The sequence below is a fragment of the Chiloscyllium punctatum genome, chromosome 39, assembly GCF_047496795.1.
Source record: "Chiloscyllium punctatum isolate Juve2018m chromosome 39, sChiPun1.3, whole genome shotgun sequence".
Taxonomy (NCBI): domain Eukaryota; kingdom Metazoa; phylum Chordata; class Chondrichthyes; order Orectolobiformes; family Hemiscylliidae; genus Chiloscyllium; species Chiloscyllium punctatum.
The window spans coordinates 68339994-68357619 of record NC_092777.1 but is presented as its reverse complement, the minus strand read 5'-3'; the positions used below and the strand labels follow the sequence as shown (position 1 = coordinate 68357619).

Here is a 17626-nt window from a genome sequence, read left to right as displayed (position 1 = left end):
TGTCTGGGTCTCTAGTTTAAATTTAACACTAGAATCTCTCATGGAGATTGTCAAAAGCCCTCTGAAATCCAAACAAAACAAATCCACCAGCTTCCTGTCATCAGCTCTACTAGTTACATCCTCGAAGAATGCCAGAGATTTGTCAAGTGTGATTTCCCTTTCCTAAATCCATGCTGACTGTCCAAACCTACCAGTAAACAAATTAACAGTCTCTGATACAGAAATAAAAACAAAATTGTGAATGCTGGAAATCTGAAACAAAAACCATGTAGAGAACCTCAGCAGAATTAATGTTGAATCCAGTGACTCTTCATTTTGGAGTTCTGACAAAGGATCACTAGACACAAAACATTAACTCTGTTTTTCACTATACAAGTGCTGTCAGACCTGCTGAGTTTCTCCAACACTTGCTGAAGAAATTCTTAAATACTGAACCCGCTTCAACATGACCCAAGCCCTCGGCTATCAGGCAGACCCTTTGAGCTAGCACTGGCTTTTCCTTGTGGTGAACGAGGAGATAATCACAAACACATTTGATGAAAAAAGATGAGAGAGAAAGGCAAGAGCATCTGTTTCCAGGAGTCACTATCAGTCCCACCTCTATTGTTATCACCACTTCAAGGAATTTATAACTTTGCCAATTGAACATCAGTTACTATTCACGGTAAGTAGTAACATACCAAGAGTCAGACAAACTCTGCTCCTCCCCTATATTGCTCACCTGCTTTAGCTAGCATGCATGCAAGTAGTTTACACACAATCGAGCCCCTTTTCCTCATCTTGCACTGCTTGCTGTAGGGGAAGTACGGAATTACACCAATGATGTTCCGGGCACATGATGTTTTGCAGGCATAGGCCATGACCAGCAGTTCCATTACAGCCGTATTAACATCTCTGCAAAAGAATGACACGTTAAGCCTGCTCAAAGTCTTTTAGCATTGACTCAACATTACCAGCACAGCCAGTGTCACAATTCCACTTAACCATTCATTTCCAAAAAGGTAAAGATACACCCTGAAAGGCAGTAGGAACAGAAGGTGGCTGTTCTGCCCCTTGAGCCTGCTCCACCAATAAAGATCAGACATTCCTCATGTTCACGTTCTTCTCTGTAACCCTTGATTCTCCAACTCATCAAGAATCCATCTATCTCAGCCTTAAATATACAAAAGGACTCTGCCCCTACAGCTCCTCGTGGAATTCCAAAGACTTAACCCTCAGAAGAAATTCATCCTTATCTCAGTATTAAATTGATGTCCCTTTATTCTGAGAGTATGCTCTGATCCTAGATTCTCCCCAAGAGGAAAATAGCCTCTCAGCGTTGACCCTGTCAAGCCCCTTAAGAATCCTATATTTCTCTATGAGATCACCCCTCATTCTTGTAAACTTCAAATACAGTCAACCTGTTTAGCCTTTGTCATAAGAATCCCTCCATACCTGGTGAACCTTCTCTGAACTGCAGTGCAAGTTGAGGAAAGGGACTCTTTTAATAGGTGAACCAACCCTGCTGACAGTACTCCAGGTGGGGTCTCCCCGGGTACACCAGGTGGGGTCTCCCCGGGTACACCAGGTGGGGTCTCCCCGGGTACACCAGGTGGGGTCTCCCCGGGTACACCAGGTGGGGTCTCCCCGGGTACACCAGGTGGGGTCTCCCCGGGTACACCAGGTGGGGTCTCCCCGGGTACACCAGGTGGGGTCTCCCCGGGTACACCAGGTGGGGTCTCCCCGGGTACACCAGGTGGGGTCTCCCCGGGTACACCAGGTGGGGTCTCCCCGGGTACACCAGGTGGGGTCTCCCCGGGTACACCAGGTGGGGTCTCCCCGGGTACACCAGGTGGGGTCTCCCCGGGTACACCAGGTGGGGTCTCCCCGGGTACACCAGGTGGGGTCTCCCCGGGTACACCAGGTGGGGTCTCCCCGGGTACACCAGGTGGGGTCTCCCCGGGTACACCAGGTGGGGTCTCCCCGGGTACACCAGGTGGGGTCTCCCCGGGTACACCAGGTGGGGTCTCCCCGGGTACACCAGGTGGGGTCTCCCCAGCACCTTGTACAGTTGCAGTAAGACTTCCCTACTCTGATACTCCAATCGCCATGAAATAAGGACCAACATTCCACTCGCCTTCCTGATTACCTGGGTGCTAGCTTTCCATGTTTCAGGCACAAGTTCCACCCAAATCCCTTTGTGTGGCAGCTTTCTGCAACTTTCTTCCATTTAAATACTGTTCTTTTGACCTTCCTTCCTTCCTTCCAAAATGAACATTTTCCCCACATTACACTCCATTGCCAACGTTTTGCCCGCTCTACCAATCAGTATCACTGTTTACAGATATAGTCTGCATCCATCTCAAGCTGCCTTTCCACCTGCTTTTGTGTCATCTTCAAATTTAGCTACAGTACATTCACTTCCTTTTCAAAGTCATTTATAAATTCTGTAAACAGTTGTGATCCAAGCAGTGAACCCCATGGAACCCACTGATTACAGGATTTCTGGAACATTACAATCAAAGCATTCATTATCTTAATAGTTATTTTATTTAGGATTCGAGGATGCAAGCCACCAGGGCTAGTGGACTTACCTGCCTATACCCGATGAGTTTGTCTGGTCTCCAGTAATGGTACTTCATTCCTCTCCTTTAGTATTAATAGAATATGGAGAAAAGGAGGACTGCAGATGCTGGAGACCAGAGTTGAAAAGTGTGGTGTTGGAAAAGTGCAGCAGGTCAGGCAGCATCCGAGGAGCAGGAGAATCGATGTTTCAGGCATAAGTGCTTCTTCAAGAATGAGGCTGGGGTGCCAAGCGGGCTGAGATAAAAGGTGGTGGGGGGGGGGGGGGGGGGGGGGCTGGGAACACAATAGGTGGAAGGTGGGAGGGGCCAGAGAGGTAAGGAAGAAGATTGCAAGCCAAGAGGGCGGTGCTGAATCGGGGGTGGGGGGGGGGGCGGGGGTGAGAAATGAGGAAGCTGGAGAAATCTACATTCATCCCGTGTGGTTGGAGGGTTCCTAGGCAGAGGGTCCGAGGAACCCTCCAACCACACAGGATGAATGTAGATTTCCCCAGCTTCCTCATCTCCCCCCCCCCTCCACCCCCACCAGATTCAGCACCGCCCTCTTGACCTGCAATCTTCTTCCCACCCTCTCCGCCCCCACTCCCTCTGTCCTCTCATCCTCACCTCCTTCCACCTATCTCAATCTCACTGCTGGATTTTAAACTACCCTCGGCTCCTGAGTCTCTGCCACCGTGTGGAAGTTAGTTACTTTGATGCTGCCCAAAAACTCTTGTTCCTTTCAGTGTAAAACGGATTATAAAATCAGTTCAACATGCAAACAAATAAGAGTAGCCTCTAACTGGTAGATTTGTAAAAAGTTCTCCAGTTTACCAATTCTCCAATGATTGGGAATGCAAAGATTTGTAGTCCAAGCAGGGAAATGATAAGGAGAGCGTGAACCACATATGTGCACCCCTTTCAAAATCAATAGATTAGGAGCTTCTCGGCCTATTCAGTCCCCAGTGTTACCGCTGCTTCTGATGGTTTGGAGGTTGGGATTTGGATACTGAGCTTGATGATCAGCCATGATCACACTGAATGGGGGAACAGGCTCAAAAGGGCCAAATGGCCTACTCCTTCTCCTATCTCATAGGATTACATCACTCCAAATCTATGCCTTCTCTTTTTTTCCATTTGTGAGCAGAACAGCTTCTCCTTATCCATTCTGTTCAGATCACTCATGATGTTGAAAATCTCTGTCATATCTCCTCGCATTATTCCTCTCTCCAACTTCCTCAATCTGTCCTTGTAACTAAAGGTTTCTCATCCCTTGAACCATTGTTGTGAATTTGCACCCTCTCTGATGTGGTGTCCACAATTGTACACAATACTCAAGCGGAGGTCTTACAAAGTGCCTTGTATAAGTTCAATGTCACCTCCTTGCTCTTGTTCTCTATGGCAATGAGAAAACCAAACTGATACAAAGCTATTCCTCAACTCCTCCTTACTCCAGCCACTATCCACAGAGGGGCATCTGGACAAACTCAGACCATTACTACACTACAAAAGCAAGTGCACTGAGCAACCTGAGTAATTTGCAAAATAAGGAAGTAGACAGAACAATCAATTCCTTGTGGAATACAGAATGAGGAAACATTGCGTTGCCAAAGCTTGCTTGTTTCTATAATACAGAACAGCAAGTGACACGGGGCTCCTGCTTTCCTCACACTGACTAACATGTATCCAATCACCCATTGCAATCACATTGTGAAATTTAACAGGAGGATTGCATCACCTGCTGAGTGCCCACCTCATCCCTCTCCAGTGACAGTCTCCATCACAGAACAGCGCTGATTACTCAGGCACCCGACACTGACCTGGAGATGGTCTGTATGATGAAAATATCCTGTCCACGAACCGATTCTTTTATCTCTACACGGGTTTCTGCAAGACAATGCAACATACAGAGAAATAAGAGACCTTCTCGTCAAGGGCAGGTCATGTCTCACAAACCTCACTGAGTGTTTTTGAGAAGGTGACCAAATATGTAGATGAGGGTAGGGCGGTTAACGTGGTATACATGGACTTCAGTAAAGCCTCTGATAAGGTTCCACTTGGTAGGCTGTTGGAGAAAATGCAGAGGCATGAGATTGAGGGTGATTTAGCAGTTTGGATTAAAAACTGGCTTTCTGTTAGGCACCATCAGTGGTGGTTGATGGAAAGTATTCAGCCTGGAGTCTGGTTACTAGTGGTGTGGCACAAGGATCTGTTTTGGGACCACTACTGTTTGTCATTTTTATAAATGACTTAGACGCAGGCATGGGTGGACAGGTTAGTAAGTTTGCAGATGACACTAAAGTTGGTGGAGTAGTGGACAGTGTGGAAGAATGTTGCAGGTTGCAGGGGGACTTGGATAAACTGCAGAATTGGGCTGAGAGGTGGCAAATGGAGTTCAATGCAGCTAAATGTTAGGTGATGCACTTTGGGAAGAATAACAGGAAGGCAGAACATAGAACATAGAACATAGAACATAGAACAATACAGCACAGAACAGGCCCTTCGGCCCACGATGTTGTGCCGAACTTCTATCCTAGATTAAGCACCCATCCATGTACCTATCCAAATGCCGCTTAAAGGTCGCCAATGAATCTGACTCTACCACTCCCACGGGCAGCGCATTCCATGCCCCCACCACTCTCTGGGTGAAGAACCCACCCCTGACATCTCCCCTATACCTTCCACCCTTCACCTTAAATTTATGTCCCCTTGTAACACTCTGTTGTACCCGGGGAAAAAGTTTCTGACTGTCTACTCTATCTATTCCTCTGATCATCTTATAAACCTCGATCAAGTCACCCCTCATCCTTCGCCGTTCCAACGAGAAAAGGCCGAGAACTCTCAACCTATCCTCGTATGACCTACTCTCCATTCCAGGCAACATCCTGGTAAATCTTCTCTGCACCCTCTCCAAAGCTTCCACATCTTTCCTAAAGTGAGGCGACCAGAACTGCACACAGTACTCCAAATGTGGCCTAACCAAAGTCCTGTACAGCTGCAACATCACCTCACGACTCTTGAATTCAATCCCTCTGCTAATGAACGATAATACTCCATAGGCCTTCTTACAAACTCTATCCACCTGAGTGGCAACCTTCAAAGATCTATGTACATAGACCCCAAGATCCCTCTGTTCCTCCACCTGACCAAGAACCCTACCATTAACCCTGTATTCCGCATTCTTATTTGTTCTTCCAAAATGGACAACTTCACACTTGGCAGGGTTGAACTCCATCTGCCACTCCTCAGCCCAGCTCTGCATCATATCTAAGTCCCTCTGCAGCCGACAACAGCCCTCCTCACTGTCCACAACTCCACCTATCTTTGTATCATCTGCAAATTTACTGACCCACCCTTCGACTCCCTCATCTAAGTCATTAATAAAAATTACAAACAGCAGAGGGCCCAGAACTGATCCCTGCGGAACTCCACTTGTAACTGGACTCCATGCTGAATATTTACCATCTACCACCACTCTCTGACTTCGACCGGTTAGCCAGTTTTCTATCCAATTGGCCAAATTTCCCTCTATCCCATGCCTCCTGACTTTCCGCATAAGCCTACCATGGGGAACCTTATCAAATGCCTTACTAAAATCCATGTACACTACATCCACTGCTCTACCCTCATCCACATGCTTGGTCACCTCCTCGAAGAATTCAATAAGACTTGTAAGGCAAGACCTACCCTTCACAAATCCGTGCTGGCTGTCCCTAATCAAGCAGTGCCGTTCCAGATACTCGTAAATCCTATCCCTCAGTACCCTTTCCATTACTTTGCCTACCACAGAAGTAAGACTAACTGGCCTGTAATTCCCGGGGTTATCCCTATTCCCTTTTTTGAACAGGGGCACAACATTCGCTACTCTCCAGTCCCCTGGTACCACCCCCGTTGCCAGTGAAGACGAGAAGATCATTGCCAACGGTACTGCAATTTCCTCTCTTGCTTCCCACATAATCCTAGGATATATCCCGTCAGGCCCGGGGGACTTGTCTATCCTCAAGTTGTTCAAAATGTCCAACACATCTTCCTTCCTAACAGATATCTCTTCTAGCTTATCAGTCCGTTTCACACTCTCCTCTTCAACAATACAGTCCCTCTCGTTCGTAAATACTGAAGAGAAGTACTTGTTCAAGACCTCTCCTATCTCTTCCGACTCAATACACAGTCTCCCACCACTGTCCTTGATCGGACCTACCCTCGTTCTCGTCATTCTCAGGTTTCTCACATACGCATAGAATGCCTTGGGGTTATCCTTGATCCTATCCGCCAGGGATTTTTCATGCCCTCTCTTAGCTCTCCTAATCCCTTTCTTCAGGTCCCTTCTGGCTATCCTGTATCCCTCCACTGCTCTGTCTGAACCTTGTTTCCTCAACCTTATGTAAGCCTCCTTCTTCCTCTTTACTAGACATTCAACCTCCCTCGTCAACCAAGGCTCCCTCACACGACCATTTCTTTCCTGCCTGATCGGTACATACATATCAAGGACACGTCGTATCTGCTCCTTGAAAAAGTCCCACATTTCCACCACATCCTTCCCTGACAGCCTATGCTCCCAACGTATGCTCCTCAAATCCTGTCTTACAGCATCGTAATTTCCCTTCCCCCAATTGTAAAAACTTCCTTGTTGTGTGCACCTATCCCTCTCCATAACCAAGGTGAAAGTGACAGAATTGTGGTCGCCATCACCAAAATGTTCACCCACTAACAAGCCCACCACTTGTCCCGGTTCGTTACCGAGTACCAAATCCAATATGGCCTCCCCTCTGGTTGGACAATCTACATACTGCGTTAGAAAAGCGCAGAGTACTGGGTCAATGGAAGGATTCTTGGAGGTGTGGATGTGCAGAGGGATCTTGGTATCCATGTGCATAAATCCCTAAAAGTTGCCACCCAGGTGGATAGTGCTGTTAAGGAGGCTTACGGTGTGTTAGGTTTCATTGGTAGAGGGATCAAGTTCCAAAGCCATAATGTCATGCTGTAACTATACAAAATGCTAGTATGGTCACACTTGGAATATTGTGTACAGTTCTGTTTGCCCCATTACAGGAAGGATGTGGAAGCATTGGAACAGGTGCAGAGGAGATTTATCAGGATGTTGCCTGGTCTGGAGGGAAGGTCTTATGAGGAAAGGCTGAGAGATTTGGGTCTGTTCTCATTGGAAAGAAGAAGGTTAAGAGGGGATTTGATAGAGACATACAAGATGATCAGAAGATTAGATAGGGTAGTCAGTGACAGACTTATTCCTAGGATGATGTCGTCAGCTTGTATGAGAGGGCATAACTACAAATTAAGGGGTGATAGATTCTTTACTCAGTGGTAAGGGCGTGGAATGTCCTACCTGCCAATGTAGTTAACTCAGCCACATTAGGGAGATTTAACCAACCCTTGGATAAGCACATGGGTGATATGGGATAGTGTAGGTTAGATGGGCTTAGATTAATTCACAAGCCGAAGGACCTGTTCTGCACTGTGTTGTTCTATGTTCTTTTGTTCAATGTAACTGAAGTTCAATACTAAAAGCCTATATTCAAACTATTTCAAAGATAACACCCAATCGGGGAAATACATAGATATACTCAATTGCACCATTTTCTCTATCCTCACACTTCGTGTACTAAGCCTGAGCTCAAATTCATTCAGCTGTCTCCAATGGGATATAGAAAGAAAGATTGACCTGGTGGTGTATGCCCTGAAACGCTTGAAAGAAAGTTGTGAAAACGTATGAGAGATGCTCATATAATAGAAGCATCAAGTACATAGCAAGGAGGCCACAGGCAAGTTTTATAAAACCCCAGTTGAAACCTCAGAAAAGGTTCACAGCAGTTCAATGGAGATTTACAGGAAACATACCAAATTTCAGTTACATGCAGAATTTGAAGAAGTAGGATCATTATTTTTGTTGCTTCAAATTAAGTTTGTGGCATTTTGGTTTGCTCTTATTTTGTTACTTTCTGTTCTTGTCTGTGCTTCCTTCTGAATGGGTTCAATGTGTATTTTAAAATCATAAACGGTTTGGGTCTGTAAACCAAAAGGGGATTGTTTCCCAAAGGAAACATGCTCAAAATTAAAACCAACAGTGACAAGGGAAACTGTTTCTTTTTGAAGATATGATTTATAATTTGGAACATGCTCCCTTAAAGACCAATGGGAGCTTATTAACGAGTAACACTGGAAAGCAAATTGGAAATGACACAAGGGGAAAAGTGGGCAGGTTTCTTGGGAAAGCCAAAAAGGGCTGGTATCAACTGGAGAGCTCTTTCAAAACAGCCCACACAGGCACATTGGGTTGAATGGCCTTTGCTGTTTAATTTTTCAAGTTAACTGTTCTCTTTCCACAAGTGACACCAGAACTCTATTTCAGCAGATTTTTAAAAATTTATATTTCCAGTTTTTTTTTCACTATTGGTTTTGTTTTCCTTATTTTTTTCCCCATTCACTCATGGGATATGGGCACCACTGGTTGGCCAACATTTATTGCCAGTTGCCCTTGAGGTGGTGGTGGCCAGCTGCAGTCCACGTGATTGTCTCTATGATTCCAGGTCATGACTACTCAGCAGAGATACAGTGAAGCAACTCAGAATGGTGCATCCAAGAATACATGATGAGACATTGATCTCACTGTCACTTAGTGCAGTAACTCATTTAGTCCAATCATTGACAAGTATGCCAGTGTCATTTTCAGCATAGCCAGCCTGGAGTAGAATCCTGCATGATTAGCACAATAGCTACAAGATTGAAATCAGCTTCCAGGAAAGCTGAGGAAGTGCAGACAGGAAGAGAGAGAGAGAGCAGAAAGTTAAAAAAAACAAACCAAAACACTACAAGCTCAAATTTGAGGAAACATCTTATCCAGGGAGACTGCATTATACTATACAGCACTCCATGTCCACTAGAACAGACCTATGTCTAGCTTCTGATTGGAGAACAGTGCTCTCTCAGCATTGAGCCCCCATGACATAGTGCTCCTTTAGTCTTGGCTACTAACCTCCCCTCTGTCATGGTGTGGTGCTCCCTCAGCATTTAGCCCCTAGAGCACAGCACTCCCTTGGCATTGATATTAATCGGAATTCAAGGTTCATATCCTGCATTCACAATGTGAACCTACACACAAACTCAGACGTTTGACAAAGTTCCTGCTCTAATTCACTGGAAGTGTTTGACATACAAGCAGCACAGTGAGCTCCATCCTTAGCCCAGTCTGCTCCCAAAGTGAACAGGTAAGTGTATTCACATGTTACAGACCCAGTATCAGCAAGTGTGCTCTTTCCAAATTCATTACTGTCCAATCCTGATACCAACAGAAATGGCTGCACTTTAGTAACTTGTCAGTTAGAAGGTCAACAAGTTTCTCATTATTATTGGTCATTTCAGAGATGGGGAAGGAGCAACAGCAAAGCGTCTTGATTCCAATGTAATAAAAAGGTGCTGAAAATACTCAGGTCAGACTTTTTCTGGAGAGAACCAAAGCCAAATGTTTCAAGCCAAGATGAGTTTTCAACAGAAGTCCTCAGTTCGGATGATATATCATCAGAAGCTGAAGTTTCCCAGGCACCCCATGAATGATGCCTAATCTATGGAGTTTTTTCAAATATTCTATGTTTATATTTCAGATTTCCAGCATTTGCAACATGTTGCTTTGTATGTGCTCCCTCAGGATCATTGCTTGGTGGAAGCAGATAGTTATCTATTTAGAATCAGAGAATCCCTACAGTGTGGAAACAGGCCATTCAGCCCATCAAATCCACACTGACCCTCAGAATAGCTTCCCAACCTAGACCCACCTCCCCACTCCCATCCTGCAAGCCTGCAGTTCCTGTGGCTAATCCACCTAATCCAAACATCTTTGGACTGGGGGGTGGGGGTGGGAGGAGGACGAAGAAGACGACGACGACGACGATGATGAACCGGAGCACCCAAATGAAACCCACACAGACACAGGGAGAATGCCTGTGTGGAGTTTGTACAGTCACCTGAGGCTGGAATCGAACTGGTGGGGCAGCAGTGCTAACCACTGAGTCACCTGGTTTATCTGAAAGCATCCAGTCAGGGCAATTCTGGGCTTTCCAAAATGTGCATAGGAGCAGAGATGGTGCACAAACAGGCACCCACGTTCACAAATGCAACCCCTGCCCCCCACCACTTCACCCTCCCTGTTTTGGTAGTACTCTTCACTCCCAAACAGGCCCCACTGAAGGGATGCAATTATTTTCAAGACCTCTGATGGGGTTAAGGAAGCACAATGTAAATATGAAGTGCTCCCCATGAATTCGATCTGCCCCCAGAGCCTGTACACCACACGTAGCCCACAACTTCAATAGGAGATTCCGAGATAACATGGCCCCTGCAGTCTGTATCACAGAATTACTATTTCTCACAGGCTTGGGGTGGGGGGGTGGAATTGCAGAGGAGAAATAAGGAAGCTAGATAATTACAGGCTACATATACAGATGTCATGCATGCTTACAGCACTGAACAGTACTTCAATATACCAATACCATCATTTGACCGTGTACAGTAGCGAACTGAGCCCCTTACCCCGGTTCGGTTCCTGGTACACCACAGCTTTGCCAAGTTCAACTCCAAGACGTCTAAAGAAAAAGAGATGAGATTAAACATTTATAATTGCAGTCTCAGTGCTGTCCAATATGATCAAGATTTTAGCTTCAAACTGGGTCTGTGACTCAGAGCAACTAACAGCAATTGTACCACAAAGAGACATTTGAAGATCTCAAGGCCACACAATTCCTGATTTCTTTCAAATTAACTTTTGGTTAATGGTTATTAACTTTTTAGTCCACAGAAGATCAAACTGCACAATTTTCATTTCAAAAAAACCACAGAACCAGTTCCAAGTTCAATTAAAGTCATGGGAAAAATTACAAGTGTAAAATTTCCACTAGCTCAATAGGTCTTTTCAAAGTTTTAGCTGTTTGAAGCTATATACACACCAAGTAATTGGTATCTAATTAAAAAGGAGTGATTTAAAATGATCATTCAATGTCCTGTAATTCTGCATCATTGCAGAATCTGAAAGGACAGATTGTAAATGGATTTCTCAACAACTCAAACTAGAAACCACCTTTAAGAGAATAAATGATGCAGTGAGGCTTCACACACACATTACAAAACAAAGTGGAATACTCCACTCTGTTTGGAGATATGACGCCTGATCAGAGTTTGGAAAGAGGACTTTTATGGTGGGGTTTAGGAAGCAAGGTAGCAAGGTCGAGATATGCAGAGAGTGAGTTCTAGAGTTCAGGACATAACAGCGTTGGACGAATTAAAATAAAGGATAAACAGAATAAAGAGTACAACTAATATTTCAGGGGATTTAAGATTGCAGAGATGTGGACAGGAATGGAGAGATCGGAAAGCAAGAATAAGAATTTTAAAATCCACACACTCCTTGAACAGGACACTTGGTGTGCATAGGGGTGACAGGGATCCAGAACTTGCCCTGAATTATGAAACAGACAAAGTTCTGGATCCCTCAAAAGGTAAAGTTGTGAGAGACCAGCCAGTAATGCTTTGGAACAGAACTAAAAATCAAAAGTAATGACAAGGTGAATGAGTGTTTCAGCTGCAATGATCTGAACCAAGATGAAGGTGAATATTTTAACGGAGCTGGAAATGGGCAATTTCACTGATACCATGATTGAAGTCAGGTAAACTAGAAATTTTCTGGATTTTTATAAAATCCTTAACTTTTGAGGAGAATAGCAGAGTGTGACTTTCTCATGACCACAGTGAAGCGTGACACTCATCGGAGATGCAAACATTGAGGCATGGTCAACATTCATTGTATAATTGCCTTGAAGGAAGCAGCTGAGGTCTATCTTCTGTTGGTCAGCCATTTCAAGAGCATTATTAAAAGTCAATTGCATTGCTGTCAAATTACATAAACATTAGTTTGGTTAAGGATGTTAGTGAACCAGGCAGCTTTCTACAACAGCTTGGTCGTTGCATGGTCACTATTCCTAACACTAGATATTTATTCTAAATTTAATCAAACTTCAAAGAAAAATAAAGTATAGCAGATTTTGGAAACCTGAAATAAAACAAAAAAAGGTCTGGAGAAATTCAGTGAGTCTGGCAGTATCTGTGGGGATGGGAACAGAGTAAATGCTTCAGGTCTGAAACAACTCTGAAAAAAAGTAGCAAGTTTCTTCAGCACTGTCTTTTTAATTAAAGTTCAGCTCACCAAATGTATGGGGAGTTCAGATTTCATCTCTTTAGATGATTAACCCAGGCCACTAAATTACTAGCCTAGTAACACAACCACTAAAAACAGCTGTGGAAAACAAAATGATAAAAGCAGCAGTGAAAAGGGAAGCACAGATAGTCACTATCAGTTTACTATCAGTGGGAAACAGAACTGATTAACAGATGACGTATCTGTATCACAGTACAACCAGGGTATAATTACAACTCTCAAAGAGTAAAGTCACAAAGCCACTTGGAAACATTTATGAACACAGGGCGTTACCTGGTCAAATAGTAACCTTGGGAGGATTCCTCAGATCAATGGAACTTTACTCCGTATCTAAGCCCAAGTTACATCTTTCCTGAGTATGTTTGACAGGAACAGTGTCGATGGAGTTTTAATTTTGGTTTAAAAGAGTAGACGGCATTGGTTTTTCAATTGAGAGCGAGCAGAGAAAGCTTTACTGTGTATCTAACCCTGCACTGTCCACATCGTGGCAGTATTCAATGGGCACAACACAGACGGATTAAGTTTAAAGGAGCAAATGAACTTGGACTGTGTTGCTCGACACAGCCAATATTCGTTAAGAACCAAGTCCACATCTCCAGCAAAGCACATTCCAGAGATTGATGACGACTTTATTCCACTCTGAAGCTGGGGATGGGGGTGGGGTTTGGTGGTGGTGGTGGAACCTGAAGAAGCTGGGGGGGCACATGTTTACACAAACATTCCTTCTATTGTTTGGGTTTGCCTCCACCTCGGCCCGTTAGAGGTGCTCAAGATGGCTGACATCTTCACAGATACTTCAACAACAGCTCTACCCTCATTGAATTCACCCCATCCACAAGATCACCATCCTACAGGATGGCCAGATTGACCAGAAAAAGTCATCAGACCTATAAATAACATGGGGAAAAGAGTGGTCAAAAGCAGGTAATTGACCCAGCTTCTCTCAACCTTGAAATCCAAGGACTGTCCACTTGCCTGGATGAGCACAGCTCCAATATCACTCAAGTCAAACAGCATTCAGAACAAAGCAGCCTGTCTTACTGGCACTCTATCAACCACATACACTTTCTGTCCCAACAACACAGCCTACTTAAAATGCAGCGAGTAATTTGCAAAGTCTTCATCAATGGCACCTTCTAAAACCACAATCTTGAAGGACAAGAACAGCAGATACATGGGAACACCACTACCAGTAAGTTCCCCTCCAAGCCACTCGTCACCCTGTCATGGAAGTAAAATTGCTATTCCTTCCCTGTCGCTGGGTTCAAATCCTAGAACTCCCTCCCAAAAAGCATTAAATCCATCTACTTAACCCAAAGAACTGTAACAGTGAGAAAGTAGCTCGCTGACCACCAACGAGAGGGCAGCTGGGAATAGGCAATAAACGCTGGACCAGCATTTTTCACATTCCATTAAAAACATTTAAATTCACTGACACTTTGCTTGGTTCTGCAAGGATCGTTCAACATCGGAGGGCATTACAATTTTGGTCCAAATTGGAATAAAAGAGCCGAATTCCAGAAGTGAGATGATAATAATTGCCCTTGACATCAAGGCTGCAAGGGGCCCTAACAAAACTGGAGTCGTTGGAAATCAGGGGGAAATCTCTCCACTGAGTTATACCTGGCACACAGGAAGATGGTTGTAGTTGTTGGAGGTCAGTCATCTCAGCTCCAGGACATCTCTGCAGGAGTTCCTCAGGATAGTGCCATAGGCCCAACCATCTTCAGCTGCTTCATCAATGACCTTCCCTCTGTCATAAGGTCTGACATGAGGATGTTCACCGATGATTGCACAACATTCAGCACCATTCACCACCACTCAGATACTGAGCCAGTCCATATTCAAACGCAACAAGATCTGGACAATATCCAGGCTTGGGGTAACAAGTGGTAAGTAATATCCATGCCACAAAAGTGTCATGCAATGAACATCAAAGGACAATCTGACCATCTCCTTTTGACTGACTCTGCCACTATCAGCATCCTGGAGGTTACAACTGACCAGAAACTTAACAAGAACAGCCACAGAAATACAGTAGCTACAAGAATAGATCAGAGACTGGACACGGTGTCGAATGACTCACTTTGCAACCTGTTGAAATATTCCTGAATGGAGTTCTCCCCGCCTGCCTGGAATGAGAGCATCTTCAGCAGTTTCTGATATGATCCAGGACAAAGCAGATCAGTTATCAGTTTCATCATCGTAAGTTTTCACTCCTCCAACACTGAGACACTGTTGTGGCAGCAGATACTATTCACAAGAGGCAATGGAGCAACTTGCCAAGGTTTCTTTAACAGTGTTTCGCTATTCTTTCATTGTTCTGGGTCAAAATCCCTAACTCCCTCTCCAAACGAGCACCATAGAGTACAGTAGATCAAGACAGCGGCTCACACCACCTCCTTGAAGGAATAAACGTAAGGCTCATCATGCTAAAGTTCACCAGTCTCGACAGACTGCCTCAACCTGCAGTGGTTATTGAAGCATTCCCTGCTCTCACAGGATATGGTTTATAAGTAAAACATGCAAACTTTATATTTTACCCAATGAGATTTTCACTAGAATGCAATTTCCCTCCATAAAATTACGTAAGTTATACTGATCAGTTTCAAACACTTCATTCAACAAAGTAATAGACCAGGAGATGTATTAGCGAAGACTAAATGATCAGAAAAGACAGACTTATTCATAAGCAAAGGAAATAAGGACTGCCTAGTTGCAAGAAAATTTAGGTGACCTGATAGGTTGCTCAAACAAACAATCAGACTTTACTGGTCAGAATTCAGTAAATATATCAGGGTGACACATTTAAGATCTGTCAATGGAATACCTAAATATACATCATTTGGTGTATTCCCAGAAAGTGGGAAAATGAGAATATGTGGACTGCTTTGGAAGTGCCAGTAAATGATCTCTCCCACAGCCTCACTGCCACCCCACCCCACCACACCACACTCCCTCTCCAACCCGAGTGCACAGACCCTCACAGATTTTTGTTTTATATAGAACCCCCAGTGTGGAAACAGGCCATTTGGCCCAACACATCTACACCGACCCGACCCTTCAAAGAACATCCCACCCAGACCCATCCCCCTAATCTATCCCTGTAACTCTGTATTTCCCATGGTTAACACAACTAACCTACACATCCCCAAATATTATGGGTAATTTAGCATTGCCAATCAACCTAACTTGCACATCTTTGGAATGTGGGAGGAAACCAGAGCTCCAGTTGACATGTGAAATGTAGGGCAAGCAAAAGCTGAGCTGCCTTCAGCTGCAGCAAATTTTTCCATGAACTATTGATTACAAAATAGCAAAAACAAAGGTGTTCCACTTACTCTGTGATGCGTTTGGCTAGTTCAGTACAGGCTGCATTGGAATTGGCCGAAAATACACGATAACCACCTTTGGCCACATTCATCTTTGGAGATTCCACAATTCTGCAGGAATAGGCAGAGGCAGAGGGTCGGGGAGAGGGAGAGGGAGAGGGAGAGGGTCGGGCAGAGGGAGAGGGTCGGGCAGAGGGAGAGGGTCAGGGAGAGGGTCGGGCAGAGGGAGAGGGAGAGGGTCGGGCAGAGGGAGAGGGTCAGGCAGAGGGAGAGGGTCAGGGAGAGGGAGAGGGTCAGGGAGAGGGAGAGGGTCAGGGAGAGGGTCGGGCAGAGGGAGAGGGTCAGGGAGAGGGTCAGGCAGAGGGAGAGGGTCAGGGTGAGGGTCGAGGTCATGCAGAGGCAGAGGGTCAGGCAGAGGCAGAGGGTCAGGGAGGGGGGGTCAGGGAGGGGGGACAGGGAGGGGGGGGGACAGGGAGGGGGGGTCAGGGAGGGGGGACAGGGAGGGGGGGTCAGGGAGGGGGGACAGGGAGGGGGGGTCAGGGAGGGGGGGGGGGGTCAGGGAGGGGGGGGGGGACAGGGAGGGGGGGGGGGACAGGGAGGGGGGGGGACAGGGAGGGGGGGGACAGGGAGGGGGGGGTCAGGGAGGGGGGGGTCAGGGAGGGGGGGGACAGGGAGGGGGGGGGGTCAGGGAGGGGGGGGACAGGGAGGGGGGGGGTCAGGGAGGGGGGGGGTCAGGGAGGGGGGGGGACAGGGAGGGGGGGGGTCAGGGAGGGGGGGGACAGGGAGGGGGGGGTCAGGGAGGGGGGGGTCAGGGAGGGTGAAGGTGAAGGTGACAGATTAACAAAAACAGAACCAGGTCACACATTGGCTGACTGTAACCCCGAGTGTAAACACCTCTCACGGCCTGGCAATGAACACCCCACCAGACTGGGAGGGCTGGGGTCAAAGGGCCAGGATCCCAGAGCCGGGAGACCGGGGGGGTCAGGGAGAGGGGGGTCAGGGAGGGGGAGGGGAGGGTCAGGGAGGGGGAGGGGAGGGTCAGGGAGGGGGAGGGTCCCCCCCACCAATACCAGGCGCGCCCCCTCCCCCTCACCCTATAGAATCTATACTGTGGTCAGGTATAGATCCCGCTCACACTCCGGAGCCGCTCTCTCTCCTTACCGGAAGTCTCGCCACCCCTGACTGCGACCTTTAACCCGGACCCTGACTGACAGCTGCTCTAACCAATCAGCACCAGGGCAATGGGCGGCACTTCCGCTCTCGGAGCTGGAACTGAGGACGTGATCATTGACCGTCCACCCGGTACCACCGACAGGGGGCAGCACAGAGAGGGGGCACCACAGAGAGGGGGCACCACCGACAGGGGTCATCACCGACAGGGGGCACCACAGAGAGGGGGCACCACCGACAGGGGGCATCACCGACAGGGGGCACCACCGACAGGGGGCATCACCGACAGGGGGCACCACAGAGAGGGGGCACCACAGAGAGGGGGCACCACCGACAGGGGGCATCACCGACAGGGGGCACCACCGACA

General features: G+C 46.5%; 1 protein-coding gene across 4 annotated transcripts in view; it reads right to left on the bottom strand.

Annotated features, from left to right (window-relative positions):
• Nucleotides 1-17299, bottom strand: part of LOC140464179 (phosphoribosyl pyrophosphate synthase-associated protein 1) — a 57910-nt gene extending 40611 nt beyond the window's left edge. For 2 of the 4 annotated variants that reach the window (XM_072559013.1, XM_072559015.1), the window contains exons 1-5: nucleotides 17182-17261; nucleotides 16098-16199; nucleotides 11079-11131; nucleotides 4361-4427; nucleotides 722-894 (exon numbers count right to left, since the gene is read on the bottom strand). In XM_072559013.1, coding sequence (XP_072415114.1) covers nucleotides 722-894; nucleotides 4361-4427; nucleotides 11079-11131; nucleotides 16098-16180 — 376 coding nt within the window. In that variant the 5' untranslated portion in view covers nucleotides 16181-16199; nucleotides 17182-17261. Of the gene's footprint in view, nucleotides 1-721; nucleotides 895-4360; nucleotides 4428-11078; nucleotides 11132-16097; nucleotides 16200-17181 lie in introns of all 4 variants that reach the window. The other 2 variants (XM_072559014.1, XM_072559016.1) reach the window with 2 other exon arrangements.
• Between the last annotated feature and the right edge of the window lie 327 nt (nucleotides 17300-17626).